Source organism: Mobula hypostoma, chromosome 1 (assembly GCF_963921235.1).
Source record: "Mobula hypostoma chromosome 1, sMobHyp1.1, whole genome shotgun sequence".
In the NCBI taxonomy this organism is placed as follows: Eukaryota; Metazoa; Chordata; class Chondrichthyes; order Myliobatiformes; family Myliobatidae; genus Mobula; species Mobula hypostoma.
Genome location: NC_086097.1, coordinates 64,776,642 through 64,797,356, shown reverse-complemented (window position 1 = coordinate 64,797,356; position 20,715 = coordinate 64,776,642). Strand labels below are relative to the sequence as shown.

General features: G+C 38.4%; 1 protein-coding gene across 2 annotated transcripts; it reads left to right on the top strand.

The window, feature by feature from the left end:
- The first annotated feature begins 238 nt into the window (after positions 1-238).
- Positions 239-18,339, top strand: mbip (MAP3K12 binding inhibitory protein 1). 2 transcript variants are annotated; one of them, XM_063049952.1, is made up of 9 exons: positions 239-429; positions 6,871-6,990; positions 8,718-8,975; positions 9,090-9,186; positions 9,450-9,515; positions 10,405-10,557; positions 14,187-14,289; positions 17,215-17,256; positions 17,945-18,040. In XM_063049952.1, coding segments are annotated over exons 1-8 (903 nt in total). In that variant the 5' UTR covers positions 239-324; the 3' UTR covers positions 17,216-17,256; positions 17,945-18,040. The 2 variants fall into 2 exon arrangements, with proteins under 2 accessions (XP_062906022.1, XP_062906014.1); XM_063049944.1 differs by having other exon boundaries at positions 242-429; positions 14,192-14,289; positions 17,945-18,339.
- The last annotated feature ends 2,376 nt before the right edge of the window (positions 18,340-20,715 follow it).

Genomic DNA, 20,715 nt, shown 5'->3' with positions numbered 1-20,715 from the left:
CACAGGCTATAGTCGACACTGTTGGATTTTGGTCAGATAAGCATTTAATTGTTGATAACAAGGCGGTGCTGCACAGCCTTTGTGGTAACGTTTCTCTTGGTACGAGCTCCAACGTTTTGCCCAAGCGAACTGTCTGTTAGAAATGCCGTGTCTGAATCAAAAGGTGTTACGTATTGAACTGAAGTAACGGTGGTTATATATTAATCATTCTGGGTTAAATGACATTTTTCCCTTAGTCTGCAAAGAGGTGTGACAGAGCCTCTGCTGCTCAATGTGGGGCTGACCCGCTGCAGTGGCGCATTATGGGGCTGTTCACCCTGTGTCATGGCGGCGCCGGCGGGGAGGCAGTGCGCGCTTCTTCGGGCGGTCGGTGAGGTGGGCGAGAGTGTGCGCGCCGTGTTCAGTTCGCTCGTCCGATTTCACGAGCAGGTCTGTGGCCGGCACCTTGTTTTCTCCGTCTCTGAATTGAGAAGCCGGCTGAAGTTTCGGTTATGTGGGCCAGGGACGAGCCTGCGTGTGGGGTAACGGCGCTTCCCAGGCACTCACTGTCCGTTGGGATAGCAAGAAATGTCGCGGTTTGAAAATGGGCCTGAAAACGATCCTCTGAATTAGGTAGAACGGGAATTAAATTCCCGAGTCCGAGGTTTTCGAGATTTGTGCATTCAGCCATCTGTAGAGAAAGTCTGCTGGCTGTGGAGAAATGATTTCAGGCGTATTTACCGTAGCCCTGCTGTTAAGTGTTCATTGATGTTTTTTTTTAAAAATAGTCTTAAACTTCTTGATTACTAACGGAGTGTACAAAATCTGGAGCAAATTAAAACAATATTTCTGGTCCACCTCAGCTGGTCAGGCAGCATATGTGGCAGCAAAAGATCCATTGATGTTTCAGGTGTAGAGCTTGCATCGAGACACTCATCCTAATGCAGGGTCTCAATCCGAAATATCAAGCATCCTTCTATCCCCACAGATGCTACTTTACCTGCTGAGTACCTCTAGTAGCTTGTTTTTCTTTGTTCCTAATTTACGGTTAGTGAAGTGTCCAAAGCATACATTTGCTCTGGGTTAGATTGAACAACACGACGTGAGTGCTGGAATCTAAAATGAAAATAAGGTCTTATCTATGAAGCTATGCTCTCGTTTCCAATTTTCTCTTTCCTGCTTTTTTTAAGCATTAAAATGTTTTATAAATATAATGAGGTGTAGGTTATTTCTAGAAGTATTCTGTGTCTGGTTGCATTTCCTGGAGAAAGAAATATTTATCATTTTAAAACGATGAGTTTTCAATGCTCATTCACCAATACAAGTTTGCAGCATTTCATATACTGTAAGTAGTTTCAACAATTTTTTTAAATACAGGTAAATCCTTCTTCATGTTCCACTTGATAGACGCAAGAGATTCAGCAGATGCCACTTGACTTAGTTGAGTTCCAAGAAGGGTCTCGGCATGACCATCAACAGTTTATTCATTTCCATAGATGCTGTCTGACCTGCTGAGTTCCTGCAGCATTTTGTGTGTGTTGTTTTGTATGTGTGGTACACGTTCCACTTGTTTTTAGAAAATAATATCAAGTAATGTTGATCCAAAATTATCCACATTTAAAAATCACTTGTAATTTGATGAAATTGTTCTTGATAATGTCTCTGGTTCAGTTTTCAAGAAATACTGATTGCCAAATAATGCCATTTTATGTAGGTAAAACTGAAGGATACATTCCGGTGGATGTGCAAATTTGGCACAGCTTCTTACTAGCTGGGAGTTTCTGATGACCTGGATAGTGTTTGTTAATTTAAGACAGTATTTATTAGAAGTATAGATTAGTAACATTGAGTTAGTAGTATGTGTCAATAACTTTCAGATTAGCTGGTGAATTTTCTCCTGTTGAAACCTTGTATAGAAATTAATTGCTTCATTTGCAACATTGCAACTAGAACAAACTCCAGATACTAGACATCTGAAATAAATTCGGATGACACAGGATCAGTTCGTCACAATAAAAAAAGCGTTCTCAAGGGAGGATGAGGCAACTGGCTGACAAGGCAAGTCTAAAAGAGCATAAGAGCAAAAGCATACAATATAGCAAAAATTAATGGGAAGCTAGAGGATTGGAAAACTTTTGCCAACCAACAGAGGGCAACTAATAAAGCAATAAAGAGAGAAAAAATGAAATATGAAGGTAAGTTAGTTAATAATGTAAGAGGGTACAGAAAGATTTTATTCAGATATACAAAGAGTAAAAGAGGCAAGTGGGCATTTGACTACTGAAAAATGACACTGGAGAGGGAGAAATGGCAATGAATGAATACACATTTTGCATTAGTATTCCCTGTGGATGACACCAGCAACATGCCAGAAATTCGAGAATGTTGGGCAGATGTGATTAGTCGCTATTATAAAGATGAAGGTGCTTGGGATGCTGAAAAGTCTGAAGGTAGATAAGTCATCTGGACCATATGGTCTACACCCCAGGATTCTAAAAGAGGTAGCTGAAGACATTAGCAGTAATCTTTTAATGGTTCCAGAGGACTGAGAAATTGGCAATGTCGCTCTGCTCTTTAAGATGGAGGGGGAGGCAAAAATCAAGGAAGGTGTTCAATTCCATTATTAAGGATGAGGGGTCAATGTACATGGAGGCCCAATATAAAATAGGCCGAAGTCAGCAATGTGTCCTTAAGGGGAAATTTTGCTGACAAATCTGTTGGAATTCTTTGAGGAAATAACAGGTAGGATAAACAAGTGAAAGTCAGTAGACGTTGCTTGTGTGGATTTTCAAAAGGCCTTTGACAAGGTGATGCACATGCATAACAAGAAAATAGCCTGTGATACTATGGGAAAGATACTTGCATGGTTAGAAGATTGGCTGGCAGGAGAATAAAGGGGGTCTTTTCTGTTTGACTGCCAGTGTCCAGTGGTGTTCCGCAGGTGTTGGTGTTGGGACCACTTCTTTACATATTATATCCTCAGTGGCCACTTTATTAGGTACACTTGTAATCTCATTAATGCAAATATCTAATCAGCCAATGATATGGCTGCAACTCAGCGCATAAAAGCCTGCAGACATGGTGAAGAGGTTCATTTGTTGTTTAGACCAAACATCAGAATGGGGAAGAAATGTGACTACGTGGCTTTGACCATGGAATGATTGTTGATGTAAGATAGGGTGATTTGAGCATTTCAGAATCTTCTGAGCTGGGATTTTTACACATAACAATCTCTAGTGTTCACAGAGAATGATGCAAAGAATTAAACATAGTGTGCAGCAGTTCTGAGTGTGAAGATGCCTTGTTAGTGAAAGAGGTCAGTGGAGAATGGCCAGACTGGTTCAAGCTGATAGGTTGGCTACAGTAACTCATTTACCATGCACTACAAATTGGTGTGTAGAAGAGTATCTCTGAACTCACAATGTGTGTGACCTTAAATGAATGGGATACAGCAGCAGAGGACCTCAAATGTACACAGAGCAGCTACTTTAGTAGGAACAAAGGTTACACAAGGTTAGTAGGGAATGAAGTGGCCAGTGAGTCTATGTCAATAATCAGGATGTCAGAATTGACGGCTTTGTGACCAAGTTTGCGGATGATGCAAAGATAGGTGGAGGGGCGTGTATTGTTGAGGAAGCAGGGAATCTGCAGAAGGACTTGAGCAGATTAGGAAAATGGGCAAGGAATTGGCAGATGGAATACAGTGTAGGGAAGTGCTTAGTAGAAGGAATAAAGCATACACTGTTTAATAAATGGGAAGCAAGTTCAAAAATCAGAGGTACAAAGGGATTTGGGAGTCCTTGTGTAGGATTCCCTAAAGATTAACTTGCAGGTTGAGTTGGTAGTAAAGAAGGCAAATGCAATGTTTGCATTCATTTAGAGAGGACTAGAATATAAAAGCATGAATGTAATGCTGAATGTTTATAAGGCATTGGTCAAACCACACTTGGAATATGGTGAGCAGTTTTGGGCCCCTTATCTAAGGAAAGGAAGGCCGGCATTGGAGAGGGTCCAGAAGGGGTTCACGAGAATGATTCTGGGAATGAAGGAGTTGAAGTATATGGAATGTTTGATGGCTCTGATCCTGTACTCACTGGAGTTTAGAAGAAGGTACAGAAGCATGAAGGCACACACTCAGCGATTCAGGAACATCTTCTTCCCCTTCGCGATCTGATTTCTAAATGGACACTGAATCCATGAACACTACCTCACTACTTTTTTATTTACCGTTTTTTGCACTATTTATTTTAACTTAATCTAACAGACATGTATGTACTTCTATAAGACCTTGGAGTACTGCGTTCAGTTCTGGTCACCTCACTACAGGAAGGATGTGGATACTGTAGAGAGAGTGCAGGGGAGATTTACAAGGATGTTGCCTGGATTGGAGGGTGTACCTTATGGGAATAGGTTGAGTGAACTTGGCCTTTTCTCCTTGGAGCGACAGAGGATGAGTGGTGGCCTGATAGTGGTGTATAAGATGATGAGGGGCATTGATCGTGTGGATAGCCAGAGGTGCTTTCCCAGGGCTGAAATGGCTAACATGAGGGGGTATAGTGCTTGGAAATAGGTACTGAGGGGATGTCGGGTAAGTTTTTCACACGGGTGCGTGGAATGCACTGCTGGCGGCAGTGGTGGAAGCGAGTACAATAAGGTCTTTTAAGAGCCTCTTGGATATATGAAGCTTAGAAAAATAAAGGTTTATGCACTAGGGAAATTCTAGGCAGCTTCTAGAGTAAGTACATGGTCGGCACAACATTGTGGGCCGAAGGGCCTATAATGTGCTGTAGATTTCTATGTTCTGTGTTAATTCAGTTTTTTTTCTCCATATTTATCATGTATTTCATTGTACTGCTGCTGTAAAGTTAACATATTTCGCGACATTTGCTGGTGATATTAAATCTGATTCTGAATCTCATTAAAACTGAAATTAATACTGAAATATCCAGGTAGAGTGGGCACGGAGAGGATGCTTCCTATAGTAGTGAGTCTATGACCAGTGGGGCACAGTCTCAGAATAGAAGGACGTCCTTTTAGATCAGAGGTAAAGAGGAACTTCTTTAGTCAGAGGATGGTGAATCTGTGGAAATCATTGCTATGGACACCTGTGGAGACCAAGTCATTGAGTATATTTAAAGCACAGATTAATAGGTTCCAGGAGAAAGCAGGAGAATGGGGCGGAATGCTACCCTGACATTCTCCTGTATAATATCTTGATACAATTTTGAATTCATTGTTCCCCTAACGATTGTAAGCTGTCCAGTCCCTGAGGCAGCAAAGTAGCCCCAAACCATGATGCTTCTTCTACCACCATGCTCCACAGTTGGGGTGAGGTTCAAGAGATTACTACAGGTCTTTTACTTTTGGGTTCTTTTTCACCTCCTTCATCATTGCACATTGTGCTCTTGTCGTGATCTTTGCAGGGTGCCCTCTCCTAGAGAGAGTAGCAACAGTATTGAATATCCTCCATTTGAAGACAATTTATCTTGCTGTGGACTGATGAACACTCAGGTCTTTAGAAATGCTTTTGTAGCCTTTTCCAGCTTCATACATCTCTACAATTCTTCTACAGTCCTCTGAAAGTTGTATTGATCGAGGCGTGGTGCAGATAAACAGATCTTTCTTGAGAAGAGCAGGCCCTGTCAATAATATGACTTTGAGTGTCTTTTTTTTATAGGGCAGGACATCTCTACAACCCACACCTCCAGTCTCATCTCATTGATTGGAACAACACACACAAAATGCTGGAGGAACTCAGCAGCCTGGCAGCAACTATACAGTCAACATTTCGGGCCGAAAACCTCCAGCAGGAGACTGGTTAGTAGCAAAATGCAGTGGAGGTGAATACCACCAACTAATGAAGCCCTAATGTCTTCCATTATCATCTTGAGCATGCCAAAGGGTTTCGGCCCAAAATGTCGACGGTGCTGCCTGGCCTTCTGAGTTCCTCCAGCATTTTGTTTGTGTTGCACAGATTTCCAGCATCTGCAGATTTTCTCTTGTTTGTCATTGATTAGAACACCTGACTCCAAATAACTTTAGCAGAAGGCATTACACCAGAGGTTCACATACATTTTTTTGAACCTAGACTGTGATTGTTTAAATGGTATCCTCTGTATTGACAAGAAAAAGTACAATTGTTTGTGAATTATTAGTTTAGGCAGATTGTGTTTGTCTATTATTGTGACTTAGGTGAAGATCAGAACACATTTTATGAATAATTAATGCAGAAAACCAGGTAATTACAAAGGGTTCACAAATTTTTCTTGCAACTGTATATCTTTTTGAAGTGGCTGCTCATACTGGAAGTCAGTGTAGTTGAGCAAGTACTGGAGATGAATAAAAAGGAATTTGTGCTACTTAGAGCACAAGCAGCATAGATCTATTGAACTTGCATTTATGGGAGGTGGTTAGTAGTTGTGTAATGCATTGGATGTGAATACCAACAATTAATGAAACCCTAATGTCTTCCACGATCACCTTGAGCATCATTTGATACCATTGTTTGTAATTAAAATATGATTAGCATAATTAGTCAGACTGCCAGTAAAGATATCTATTTGCTAACAGGAACAAACAGAAAAAAAGTTGAGTTATTCCTGAAACCAATTTTGTTAGGATGATGGGTGAGAGGGGGGCTGGTAGTTATTGACTCCTGTCTGGAAATACATTATAATGTGTGCTAATGTAACAGGTGACAGTATTTTACAAACTGAAATAGAGAATGACTTTGATTTCAATATGCAAGAATTACTGTAAAAGCCATTTTCTTCATGAAATTTTAGTTTTCATTGTCAGTTGCATGAGATTTGTGTGTTAGCTTTAAAGATTCTGAGATCTGAATCCAAGTATGGAAGCCTGTTTTGATGTGTTACATCTCTTTTCTTGAAGCTTAATTTTGGAGATGATGTCCTAAAACTGACTGTTGATTTATGCAAGCTTCAGTCACTGCCAACACTTAACCTGGAAAATTTTAGCCATTTGCTTCAACAGCACATTCTTGAATTACAGGTGAGTTGTTTTCATAAAAATAACTGGAGAAAATTGAATGATTAACCTATAGTAGTGCTAAGGAAACTTATTACTTCTATGAATCTGAATATTAATAAGTATATTTTGCATCGGTAGTATAGGACAGCTGATGTGATTGTTGGTGAAGGGATGGAGTCAGATAAAGGGCCTTTCTAAATGTGAGATAGTTAATTTAACTTTTGAGAAATAACAAAATCTGGAGTCGATGTGGACAGAGGCATTCCCGGTTGACTAAAGCTTGGTTCTGACAATGGTAGGAACTCCATATCAATGATATACACTGCTTTGTCTTGATGTTTTCACCATGATGAGTAAAGATATCCATTGATTCAAAGTCTTAAACTTGGAATGAAATTTTCTCGTGGATTTTGCAATCTGACTGCCATGATGTGCCTAGTTATAATTGGATTACAGATGTAACTGAAGATTTGCTCCTCCTGTAAAACAGTGAAAGATAATAGGTTCACATGTTATATTGAGTTTAATGTGTTAAAGTAATATAGTTATGTTATATGGTTTGTCAGCTGTCCGTAAACAATGCTTTTTAACTGTTGTCTCTTCTTCCTGGTCTGGAAATTAAAAATAGTATCAGTAAAGATGATTATGAAAATCCATATGGTCCTCTAAGAAAATAAATCTGCCTCTCTTATTTGGTCTGGACTACATGTGTTGCATCCCCACTGAAGCAATCTTTGACTTTAAGGACTACAGTCGTTCATGGTGGATTATCACTACCCTCTCAAGGTCTGCTGGCAATATGTGCTTAATTTCAGTGTTACCCACCTCCCTCGAGAATAATAATAATTCTTCTCTTGGATTACTGTCAGCAGATTTTGTACTCCAATTTTTGGGTCCAAACAACCCTATGCAAGAATTACTGTAAAAGCCATTTTCTTCATGAAATTTTAATTTTAGAGGACATGATTAATTATCAAGCAACATCATCGGGCAGGAGCCATCATTTGCACATCAGACACCAGGCTCCCAAAACATAAATTATTTTCCGAGTTTCAGAAGTGATAGTCAGATGGGAAGGTGAAAGGCTCAATAATGCTTTCGAGTCTCCTTAGAAAAATTACCAACGTTCCCACTGTCTCTTAGGAATACCTGGCCCATGATGCCTCAGATTGGACCAGGGCATGTGGGACATTTTTGAGGAACTTTCACAATCCAGTGAGTACGCAGGGGCCCCACATAAGTGGAAGAAAGACTGCATCACCTGCCAAACTAGTCATCTACTCCTCCTCCAGCTGAAGTGTCTGTAAATCTCATATTGGATTCAACAGTCATTTCAAAGTTCATAAAACCAGAATGGGAAAAAAAATCATCCTCAATCAAGAGGGGCAGTCAATGATGAGCAACAGAAAGTAAATTCGGATTGAAGCTAGGAAGTGTGATTTTGGCTGATTATATTCCAAGTGTCTTGGACTTTTAAGCTTTGGTACTATCATCTGTATATTAGCTCAAAAAATTGAGGAAATAATAAGGATCTTTGCAAAAGAAGGTATGTTGTTAATATTGAGACACAGGAACATTTTTAGTAGCTTAGTATAGAAACCTGTACATGTTGATTGAGTTTCCACATGTTGAGATGTTCATTTGAATGAAAATGCTGGATGTTGTGACTGAAGGTGTAAATGTTTTTCATTAATCATCCCATGTGCTTAATTTAGTCCTCAGATTGTTTAGCAAAATTTTATTGGTAGTGTGTTTCAGACAAGCTGAATTTATTGGTAAAAGACGATACATCTGGGGCAAGAAGTTCAGTAGAAAAGTCACCTTCTGCAAAGCTTGATAGTGACTTGAATTCAACAATGACTAGCCACAAGCAAGTGTGGAATCAATCAATTAATCCAAGAACAAAAATGTTCCAAAAAGAAGCACAATGTAAACCTGAAGAACAAGATGAGTCAAATATGCAAAGTGGAACAGAATTGGTCCAGATCAAAGCAAGCAAAGATGAAGTAAGATTTAATTCAATGTTTCCACATTTTCCATTGATTTACAAATATATGGAAATTGTTTTATTTTAACGAGTATGTTGAGCTATTTCCAATAGTATTTTATTTGTCATTCAGATCGAAAGACGAATTTCGGCATTCATAGAGAGAAAGCAAGCAGAGATCAATGAAAACAACATCCGTGAATTCTGTAACGTTATTAATTGTAACCAAGGTTAGTTTTCAAGTTATAAAGTTACACAAATGTCTAACTATTTTAAAATTAGAAATGGAAAGAGAACCAGCAATTAAGTTATTGGATGTATATTGGGGGAAAACTATTATCACATTGCCACATAATAAAATTCAAAATTGGGAAAAGAATATTTTGGTTTTGTTGTAATCTTTCAAAATATTTCATATATTTTATTAGTAGAAGTATTCTTACTATTTTGACTTTCTGATTAGCCTTACATGTATAATTTTATTTTAAACTAGAAAACAGCTGTGCCAGAACAGATGCTGTTTTTACACCACATCCTGGTTTCAAAAGCCATATAAAAGGTATGTTCATCTGTTTTTTTTCCCACATTTTTAGTTTTAGAAAGAGGCTATGTTTATTTATCAGAATAATTAAGTACAGTAGTAATACTTCTATGGCATAAATGTATGTTTACTGAAAAATGATTGTGGATATGTTGAATGCTGTGGAAATTTTCTGTAGCGGCAGCTGAAATTGTGACCAGTTTGCAGCATGCAGTATCGCTCCTGTATCGATTTCAAAAGTGATGCCTTGTATTGAAATTATCACAGTATTTTGAGTCCCAATTTTCTCTTCTATATGTTGGTTACAGTTTAAAAAAAATTGATGCTTATTTTAATTCCAAATACACTTACATAGAATTAGAATATGTTAAGTCATTTGTCCCAAATAATCCTTGCCGGTGTTTATTCTCGAGATGGAGAGGGTGGCATTGTTAACATTTCAGGTCAATCTGAAATAATTTGTTATTTCTTTCTCTTTAGTACCAGCTCTCAACTTGCCAGCTTATTGAATTTCAGACTTATGTGATTATTGTGACTTAAGAAAATTTTGTTTTCAATATTTCATGAAATAAGTTTTCTAGCCTTAGCACTGTAAAATTATTCTAAAAGTTGCAGTGAGGCAATTATGCCAAGATTTGCATTATGTTTTGTTTTAAGTACCCTGAAGGCTTTTAACTTGAATATGGCTATGTTTTTGACATTAAGGAAGAGAAATTAGTTTAATTAAAAATTACACATGCAATACTGTCTTCTCAGGATGATTGTGAATAAGTTTTGAAATGGACTTCCAAGATCGGTTATTTGGTTGTACTCTATGAAATTCATTCTTATCATGTTATAGACCGAAAGCTTATATTTTTCAAAACATTTTTATTGCAGTCTTAAGAATCAACATTTTTAATTGCAGTCTCAAGAGTTGTAAATATGTATGGGCCTCAAACAAGAACTGAAAGTGAAGGAGAATCTGCCCAAAAACCTAATTCTGTGACACAAAACTGTGGTAACCCAGCTATTGAAGAGAGGCTTCAAAATATGGAAGCTCATTTGAAGCTTCCACCAGGTGTGTAGTTTACTTTGTAATCTTTCACGGGGTATGTTACTCAAAGTCTATAACGTAGTGATTGCAAAATAATCTTAATAAACTCCATAGGCTGACTTAATCTGATAAGAGTGTGCTTAGTCTCTTCAGTACTATCTAAACTTTCAAATTGGCTTTCCTAATTTTAATTTGTTAAATCCTGTAATTTAGAAGAAAATTGCACAGGAGGCTGTTTGCTTGACTGAGTTTATACTAGTTCAAAGCAAGTTTTAGATTGCTTTCCTTGCACACCTTCTTCCCAGAGCTCTGCAAATTATTGTGTTGTATACTAATCGAGCTACTTTCTCTCCTGGTAGAGCATTTCAGGCCCTATCCACTGATTATGTCAAAGTTTCAGACTGTAAAACTGATACTGTGTTCATAGAGAATGAAGTTTAGTGAACATTTTTGTGATTTTGTTTTTGTTAACTAGACTGCTTAATGATTGCTAAGATTAGCACCTACTTTTGCATTATCATGCTCATGTTTATACCTATCCCAATTTAACGTAAAAAGGTGTAATTCTGTGTCTTGGTTGGTGGTCCAATGTGCAAGAAACACTTTAGTATAACCATCAGCCTTGCTTAATTCTTTCTGCCTGCAAGAGTGGGCTGTATACAAGCAGAACAAAGGAGCGTCGGATTAGTGGACTGCAGAATTTTCTCCTGGGATGTCATTACACTTTCTGGGCATCTTGTGATTCTGGTGCAAAACAAGTTAATATCTATAGTCAGAAACCTTGACCATTTTCTAGTATGTACACCCACAGGAGAGAATAAGATGATATTTTATTGCAGTGGCTAAAAGCTACTTTTAGGCTATCAATGGAATTGAGTATTTGAGAAATGCAAAACCTTGAAAATGTTCATGTAGTGTCAGTGGAGATAGAAGCAGTTTACATTGCAGGCTGGTGACTCTTTGCCACACTTGGAAAAATTTGAAATAAAAACATTTGTCACACTCTATTGTCTTAAGTTTTTCCCTCTTTCTGCCTCATTTTTAATTTTGTTTATCATGTTTCCACGTTCTTTTAACAAGTCATCAGCCTGAAATATTAGTTCTGTTTCGCTTTCCAGCTTGCCATGCTTTTTTTCCTGGATTTTTTTTCTCTATCTTAACATTGGTAGCATCTGCTATATTTCAGTTTTGAAAATCTATACAATCAGTTTGTGAATAATTAAATATTCTGTTAATGAACAATATTTTGACCCATGGTGTAATTATTTTGTAATGGCACTATTTAGCATGTCTTATCTAATAAACAAATGTATAAGTAGTTACTTATTGATAGGCATGCCTTGCTTAGTGAGTCTAGTAAATCATTATACAGTCCCTATAAAAAGTATTAAACCCCCTTGGAAGTTTTCATCTTTTATTGTTTTACAACATTGAATGAGTGGATTTAAGTTGGCTTTTTTTTGATGCTGATCAACAGAAAAAGACTCGTGTCAAAGTGAAAAAGGGTCTCTACAAAGTGATGTAAGTTGATTATAAATATAAAATGCAAAATGTTCAAAGATTGAAAGGTCAAATTTAATGTCAGAGAAACGTATACAATATACATCTTGAAATGCTTTTTCTTCGCAAACATCGATGAAACAGGGAAGTGCCCCAAAGAATGAATGTGAGAACCCCAAAGTCCCTCCCCAGTTCCCTGCTCCCGTGTGTAAGCGGCAGTGAGCAACGATTCCCCCCTCCACCAGCAAAAAAAAGCCTATCGGTACCATCACTAAGCGTGTGCTAAGCAATAGCAAAGACACAGATCAAAGTTACCCCAAAGGCTTCGCATTTCATCTGAAATTTGACAAACCCCAGCTTCTCTCTCTCTCTCTGGCAAGGGAGAGGGAGGTGTCCCCCATTTTCACAGCGAGTGGGAGACATAATAACAACCCGCTGGTTTATGATGTTAAAAGTCTGCTTCGTTGCTTTTTTCGAGCTCTGAGTCCGAAGATCACAAAGCCCTTGGGTCTTTGGGCCCATAGCGAAAGATTTTCCGGCCTCCCCAGTGACACACGAGTCTCCTTCCACACCTATTTGATAGCATAATTCACCCCCTTCAAGTCAGTATTTGGTAGATGCAGCTGTGGCAGCAATTGCAGCCTTGAGTCTGTGTGGATAGGTCTCTATCAGCTTTACACATCTGGACACTGCAATTTTCCCCATTCTTCTTTACAAAACTGCTCAAGCTCTATCAGATTGCATGGGAATAGTGAGTGAACAGCCCTTTTCAAGTCCAGCCACAAATTCTCAATTGGATTGAGGTCTGGGCTCTGATATGGCCACTCCAAGACATTAACTTTGCTGTGTGTAAGCCATTCCTGTGTAGCTTTGGCTTTATGCTTGGCATCATTGTCTTGCTGGAAAGCAAATCTTCTCCCAAGTTGCAGTTCTCTTGCAGACTGCATCAGGTTTCCTTCCAAGATTTCCCTGTATTTTGCTGCATTCATTTTACCCTCTACTTTCACAATCCTTCCAGGGCCTGCTGTAGTGAAGCATCCCCACAGCATGATGCAACCACCACCTTGTTTCACAGTAGGGATGGTGTGTTTTTGATGACGTGTGGTGTTTGGCTTACACCAAACATAGCCTTTAGTCTGGCCAAAAAGCTCAATTTTGGTTTCATCAAGCCATAGAACCTTCTTCCAGCTGACTTCAGAGTCTCCCATATGCTTTCTGGAAAACTCTAGCCGAGATTTCATATGAGTTCTTTTCAACAGTGGTTTTCCCATAAAGCTGCAACTGATGAAGCATCCAGGCAACAGTTGTTGTAGGTGCAGTCTCTCCCATCTTAGCCACTGAAGCTTGTAACTCCTCTAGACTTGTCATAGGCCTCTTGGTGGCCTCTCTCAGTGGTCCCCTTCTTGCACAGTCACTCAGTTTTTGAGGACAGTCTGCCCTAAGCAGATTTACAGCTACACCTATATTCATTCCATTTCTTGATTGACTTAACTGTACTCCAAGGGATATGCAATGACTTGGAAATTTTCTTGTATCCATCTCCTGACTTATGCTTTTCAGTAACCTTTTTGTGGAATTGCTTGGTGTGTTCTTTTGTCTTCATGGTGTAGTTTTTGCCAGGATACTGACTCACCAGCAGTTGGACTTTCCAGGTATAGGGGTATTTTTATTACAGTCAATTGAAATACCTTTACTGCACACAAGTGATCTCCATTTAACTAATTATGTGACTTGTAAAACCAGTTGGCTGCACCAGTGTCATATTAAAGGGGGTGAATACTTATGCAATCAATTATTTTGCATTTTATATTTGTAATTAATTCACTTTGCGGAAATCTTTTTTCAGTTTGACACTAAAGGATCTTTTTCTCTTGATCAGTGTCAAGAAAGCCAAATTAAATCCACTGTGATTCAGTGTTGTAAAACAATAAAGCACGAATACACTATCTGCTGAAGAATCCGAAATTTAAATGTATGCAAAATGATTCTTCTGTTTGTTTTGTTCTAATGATCATGAAGATTGATGCAGTTCCTCGAGTTGAACTTTCAATTTCATTGTTGGTTAGAGTTTGATTTTTTTTTATATTTTTAGAAAAGAGTTAGCATCTAATGTTAAATAAAATACTTAACTAATGTAAGATCGCTTGATTAAGTACAGGTGGTCCAGTTCCAATGGATGTTTACCAAAGGATCAAAAAACTTGAAGATAGAATTCTTCATTTGGAAGGTCTTTCTCCAGAATATTTTCAACATGTGGTAGGTTTTTTACTAACCTGTGTGTTCTTAAATTGGACATTTTTTAAAAAGTTAAATACAGGGTTCAACAGGGTTGAAAAGGGTTGGAAAGTGTTACCTCTTTTCTCCATTTCCCTTTTTTTCCCTCAGTGAAATTATCTATTTTCCAGTATAAACTTTAAAAGATTCTGCATTTAATGTCTCAGGAACATCTGAATAAGTGAAAATAACCAAACATTTCTATTGTTCATTTGGTCTGTCATCTTTGCTCTTAAATTTAAGTCAGAATTTTTTTTTTAAAGTTAATTAATAAACTGCTTGAAGCACCATGTAATTTAAAGCGGTGCCAAAAATATATTATTAATTAATGTGTGGGGAAGTGGCTTTTGTTAATGAACTTCTGTTGTTCATGGGAAATCTTTATGATTGTCCTGCTATGGTTAACATTATATAATTATTTCAAAATCAAGCTAATTGGCATTGGTTTATGTTTGTAATACGTATTGAGATAACAGTGGATAAACTTAGTTTTGCAAACCTATGCAGGTCATTCAAAACACAAATTCTTTAAAGTAGTACAAAGGAAAAGTAATGACCGTGCAGAATATAGTGTTACAATTATAGAGAAAGTGCAGTTCAGGTAAACAATCATGTGTAATGGCTGTGATGAGGTAGCTGGTGAGGACAAGAGTTCATCTTTAACGTTACAAGAGGGCTATTTAAGAGTTTTATAATAGGACGATAGAAACAATCCTTGAGTCTGGTGCTGCATGTGTTCAAGCTTTTATATCTTCTATCTTTTGGAAGTAAGGAGAAAAGAGAATGTCTGGAGTGGGAGGTGTCTTTGATTATGCTGGCTACTTCTCTGCAGCAGCGAGAAGTGTAGACAGAGTCCATGGAGGAATTGGTTTTACTGATGGACTGAGCTGTTTCCACAGCTCTGCAATTTCTTGCAGTCTTAAGCAACACAGTTGCCATACAAAACTGATGTATCGAGATTGGATGTTTTCATTTCTGCGTCTTTAGAAGTTGGTGAGGGTCACTGGAGGCATGCCGAATTTTCCTTAGCCTTCTGAGGAAGCAGAGGCACTGGTGTCCACTGCCATTGTTAAGCTGACCCAACTGTCTATTTACCACATCAGGAATTAGAACTCCTAGATACATTTTCAGATTAAAAACTTTGTTCATAACAGAATTGAAGCATTTGGCTGCGGCCTTCTCAACAATATGCCATCTTTAATTCACGTTTACACATTTCCTTCATGTTCCTGAGTCCATTTTAAGATAGCTCCTAGTACTTATTGTAATTACTATAATTCATTTCATTCTTCTGTCCATTAAACATTCAACAAACTCCATCAGAAAATTGCCCATAATCCCCTCTGCTCTAATCTTGCTGCATATCTATATATATAGTACTTTAATAATGGCCTTCTGATAGTTCATGTACTAGTTCACCCTTGTCTGTTTTTGCTAGTTATACTCCTTTGTTTTGAAACAAATAATCTTTTATTTGTCAAACATGATTTCCCTTTTAGAATTTAATGTGTAATATTATTATTTTCTAAGAGCCCTGTTATCATTCCCTTAATAACTTACAGTATTTTCCCTGTAAAGGAAATGAGATTATCCTTTTCATTTTTGTTTTGAACTTGATGATGCTGTGATACTGTGCTGGAAATGGTGTCTTGTGAAAGCATGCTTTGTTCTGGAACAAGATCTAGCACTGCATCCTTCCTCACTGATTAAGAGAAATCTCATAGATACATCTTAGTAATCTTCCCCTGGTATTAATATTTATGAAGAAATAATATGGTCATTTAAGAATTGAAAGTAAACTGAACATTTAGTTCAGCTAGCTTTTTATGGGGCTTGACTTCCGGTGTCATTCTGATATATCTGGTTACTTTTATCTATAAGATTTTCTTGGCAAATTACTGGAGTGGGTTGCCACTTCCTTCTCCAGTGGACCATATTTAGTCTGACCTCTCTGTCAAGACCTGTCCATCTTGAGTAGCTCTACATGGTGTAGCTCAGAGCGCCAGCCACTGAGGTACACAAGCCCCTTCACCACGAGAAGGTAACAATCTATGGTATTTCCAATTGTGATGTATGACTGAGAGAGCTGGACTGTTAGTAAGGCTGAATACAAAAGAATCAGCTCATTTGAACTTGGATGTTGGAGGAAAGTATTCATTAGACAGCAAGAAGATCCAGCAAGTCAGTACTTGAAGGAATACAGCCAGACTGCTCACTAGGAGGTTTGCTGATGAGACAAAAGCTCAAATATTTTGGCCACATCATAAGAAAACAGGATTCCTTGGAGAAGACTCTCATGTCAGGTAAAACAGAAGGTAAGAGACGAAGAGGACAACAGAGGCTACGATGGATAGATAATGATACTCAGACAATGCGTGTTACCTTGGGGGATTTTAGAGAGGCTGTTTCCAACAGGAAGGCTTGGTGTGCAGGAGGCCATGTAGTCATGAAGATTTGGACTCAACTTAACGACTGAACAACAAAGCTTTTTGTGCTTTCTGCTTTGTGAATTGTGGCTTTGAAAGAAATGTAAAAAATTAGGTTGATTTTTTTTTACTATCAAGTAAACACAACAGATTTTTAACTGGTTCAGATATTCCCTTAATCAGTTATTTGAACCAGTCACAGTTAATACGGTGTGTGTATAGTTGTGAAGTGTCATGTTACTATTGGTAACTATATAGAGAATCTTTTGCTAGCATTTCACAAGATCCTTATAAACTATGCTTAGAGATTTATGGAACTTATTGTGTAATAGAGATGTTTAGTTTCCTTTTGTGCAAATTGAAAATTTTTAATAGGAAGTTTTATGACTCGTATTAATGTTAATTTATTACCAATCACTGTAAGTAAGCTTTTTGTGTTTTCCTAATGAAACTAAATTTAAACAAACTTTCTCCTCTTTAGAATCTTCCAAATAAAAGGCGTAAAGTTCAAGAAACAGTGCAGGTATTTTTTTTTGTTTTAGCATATTCATTAACTTGTGCAGTGTATATAGATTATATTTGTATATCTATGTTACTTCCTACTTTAGGGATCTTCAGTTTCTCTCTCCATTAGTTACTTCTCCCTCCTCAATCTTTTGGCAGTCCAGTTGGGGCTAACCTTGACTTAATTGGCTATATTTAACTGGTGCATTTTTATAATGCCTAGTCTGCAATCTCTTCTATTACTTGTGCTAGTTAATGCTAACTTTACTTGCTATCATGTGTGAATGCACATAAAATGCTGTAATTAGCGGAACGGTGTGCTGAGGTTAAATTTGGGTTTTTAAATTGGAGAAAGGATGGGATCTTCATTATCCAAATATGATATGCAAGATGGTTTACTGTATCTAGAAACACATAGTTAAATATTGGGATACTTGCCACTTGCCGCTGTATAAAGTTTGGTTTGCTACACAGATTATGTAGGAAATACTTGGAATTCACATTATATAAAGAGTTGTCTGGTACTACTGTTGTGCTATTTTTCCCTGGAAAAAATTTTGTTCTATCACACGGTTTCCAAATGAGAAGGTTAATTATTGTGGAGTGTCTGAACTATTAGCCTTGCTTTTTCATGTACAATAAGCCACCTGGCACATCATATTTCAATGTATTGCTCATTTAAATACTTCAAATGGTTTATGTTTCAGGGCTACAGCCTAATAGAAATTGACGAGAAGATTAATGCATTGAAGGCTGTGCTACTGCAGAAAGCAAGTGGCCAAGCTCAGTCAATGAAAGCAAACAAGATGTCTACTTAAGGTCAATTTTATTGTTTTAGAACTAGCCGAATGATTCAATGTGATGCCTTTTTATTGTGTTTGTTTCAGAAAATAGCTTGCCTATTAAACTGTATTAAATTATTTTGTACAAAGTATTATATAGAAACATGACTGTTGATACTAAGTCGCTTTAATGATAAAAAGATCAAATCAGAACCAAATGATTTGAATAGAGCACATTTTAGGTATCCAGCGTTCATGTAAATATTTGTGTTAATTTTGTGTAGAATGTTGGTACAATAAAAGTTTGTTTTTATTCTGTGCAGGTTGCATTGAATATATAATTCGTTCCTTGCGTAATTTCTGAACATAAATGTTCAGAATAACACTGATTGCTAGGAAATTGTGAACTTACGTTTTTGGCTGTGTGTTTCAGAGTAGGTAATAGTGAACTGCATTCTTGAGTTTGGTTCAAATGATAACTTGGCTCTAAATGAACCACATTAGAACCAGTTGTTCAGATTGTTCTGTGTAACACTATCCACCCAAGATATCTTATGTAAAGGAGTTGGCCTTGCACTGAGAAAGCACCTCAAGTACAATGAACATTACAACACAGTACAGACCCTTTGGCCTATGATGTTGTGCGATCTTGTAAACTACTCTAAGGTCATTCTAACCCTCCCCTCCTACATAGTCCTCCATTTTTCTATCATCCATGTGTTTAAGAGTTTTTAAAATAGTCTTATTGTACCTACCTCTACCTCTGCCACCACCACTGGCATGTCATTCCACGCATCTACCACTCTGTGAGGGGGAAAAAATTATCTCTGACATTCCTCTATACTTTCCTCTAATCACCTTAAAAATATGCCCCCTTGTATTTGCCATTTCCATCTTTGATGGCTGTCCACTCAATTTATAACTCTTATCTTGTACACTTCTATCAAGTCATCTCTCTCACTCCTTCGCATCAAACAGAAAAAACATTGCTCACTCAACCTAACCTCATAAGACACACTCTCTTATCCAGGCAGCACCTTGGTAAATCTCCTCTGCACCCTCTTTAAAGATTCCACATCTTTGGTGCTTGCTTTGTGTAGACTTTGAAGTTGGTGAGGGGCAAAGCTGGTTCATTGACCAAATACAATTGCAGATGCACACTGGTATTGTGATGTGGGATCATACTTTTGGAAAGAATTTGTAACATACATGTATTCTGCATTCATATTGATTCTGAGCCCAATCATGTTATTAGAGCAAAACATGCACAGCCCTGGTGGAGCTCAGCATGTCATGTAGCATCTATGGAGGGGAATAAACAGTGGACACTTCAGGTCAAGACCCTTCATCAAGAGTACAAAGGAAGGGGGAAAGAAGCCAAAATAAGAAGGGGAAGGAGTACAAGCTTGGTGGGTGATAAACAGGGTAAGGTGGGTTGGTTGGGGAGGGGTGGATGATGTCATAAGCTGAGAGGAGATAAAGTGAAAGAGGTAAAGTGCTGAAGAAGGAAGAATATTACCACTAATCACATCTTTGCCTCCTTTCCCCACCTGGTTTCCGTAGTGATTACTCTCTAATGACAACCTTGTCCACTTGTTCTGCCCAATTGATTTCCCTCCTGGCACTTACCCCTGCAATCCAGACAAGTGGTATGCCTGGCCTACACCACCTTACTCACCATTATCCAGAACTTCAAAAAGTCTTTCTAGATGAGGCGAAACTTCACGTGCAAGTCTGTCAGGGTCATCTATTTTATCTGATGCTTCTGGTGTTTTCTCCATGACATCGGTGCAACTTGATGCAGATTGGGGGACCACTTGCTGAGCACCTTCACTCTGTCTGTCAAAAAATGTTGGATTCCCTGTGGCGACCAATTTCAATTAGACCTCTTTCCCATTTCGGCATATCAGTTCATAGCCTCCCATACTGCCACAATGAGGCCACATTCAGGTTAGAGGAGTAACACCTCATTCCATCTGGGTAGCCTCAAACCAGATGGTGTGAACATTGATTTCTCTCCCCTTCCCCCCTTCTTCCATTCCCTGTTTTGGTACCCTCTCACTCTTTCTTACCTGCCCATCACCTCCCTCTGGTGCCCCTCCTTCTCCCCTTTCTTCAGTGGTTCCTGGTCTTCTCCTATCAGATACCTTCTTCAGTCCTTTAGTTCTTCCATATATCACCTCCCAACTTCTTCGTTTCCCCCCCCCACCCCCTACCCATCCTCCCCTCCTCATCTAGTTTCACCTATCACTTGCTAGTTTGTACTCCTCCTCCCCCGATTATTATGGTTTCTTTCCTCCTTTCTCTCCAATTCTGATGACTGGTGAGTCAGTGAGGCCTGGAGATCAGGGCCCTGTCATCAGCTGTTCTGGGGTTCATTATGAAAGATCAAGGTTCACAGATTGATCAGAAGTCCAGAAGTCAAAGCCCAATGGCTGAAGCTTGGAGGCTGGAGGCCCGGCAGTTTGTTCTGAGGTTGAAGGTGTGTTGAATGGGTGTGTGGGAGGGAGGAAAGGGGCTTGTTTTGCTGTTCTATTGCTTCTTGCATTCTGCCAAGTAGTGAGCATATATGTTGGCTTGAGAACGAGAGGCAACTTTTGCAGGTTGCCCCCAGCACGTGCTTGGGTTGTGTTGGTTGTAACTGCAAACGATGCATTTCACTGTTTGCTTCAATGTACATTTGATAAATAAATAAA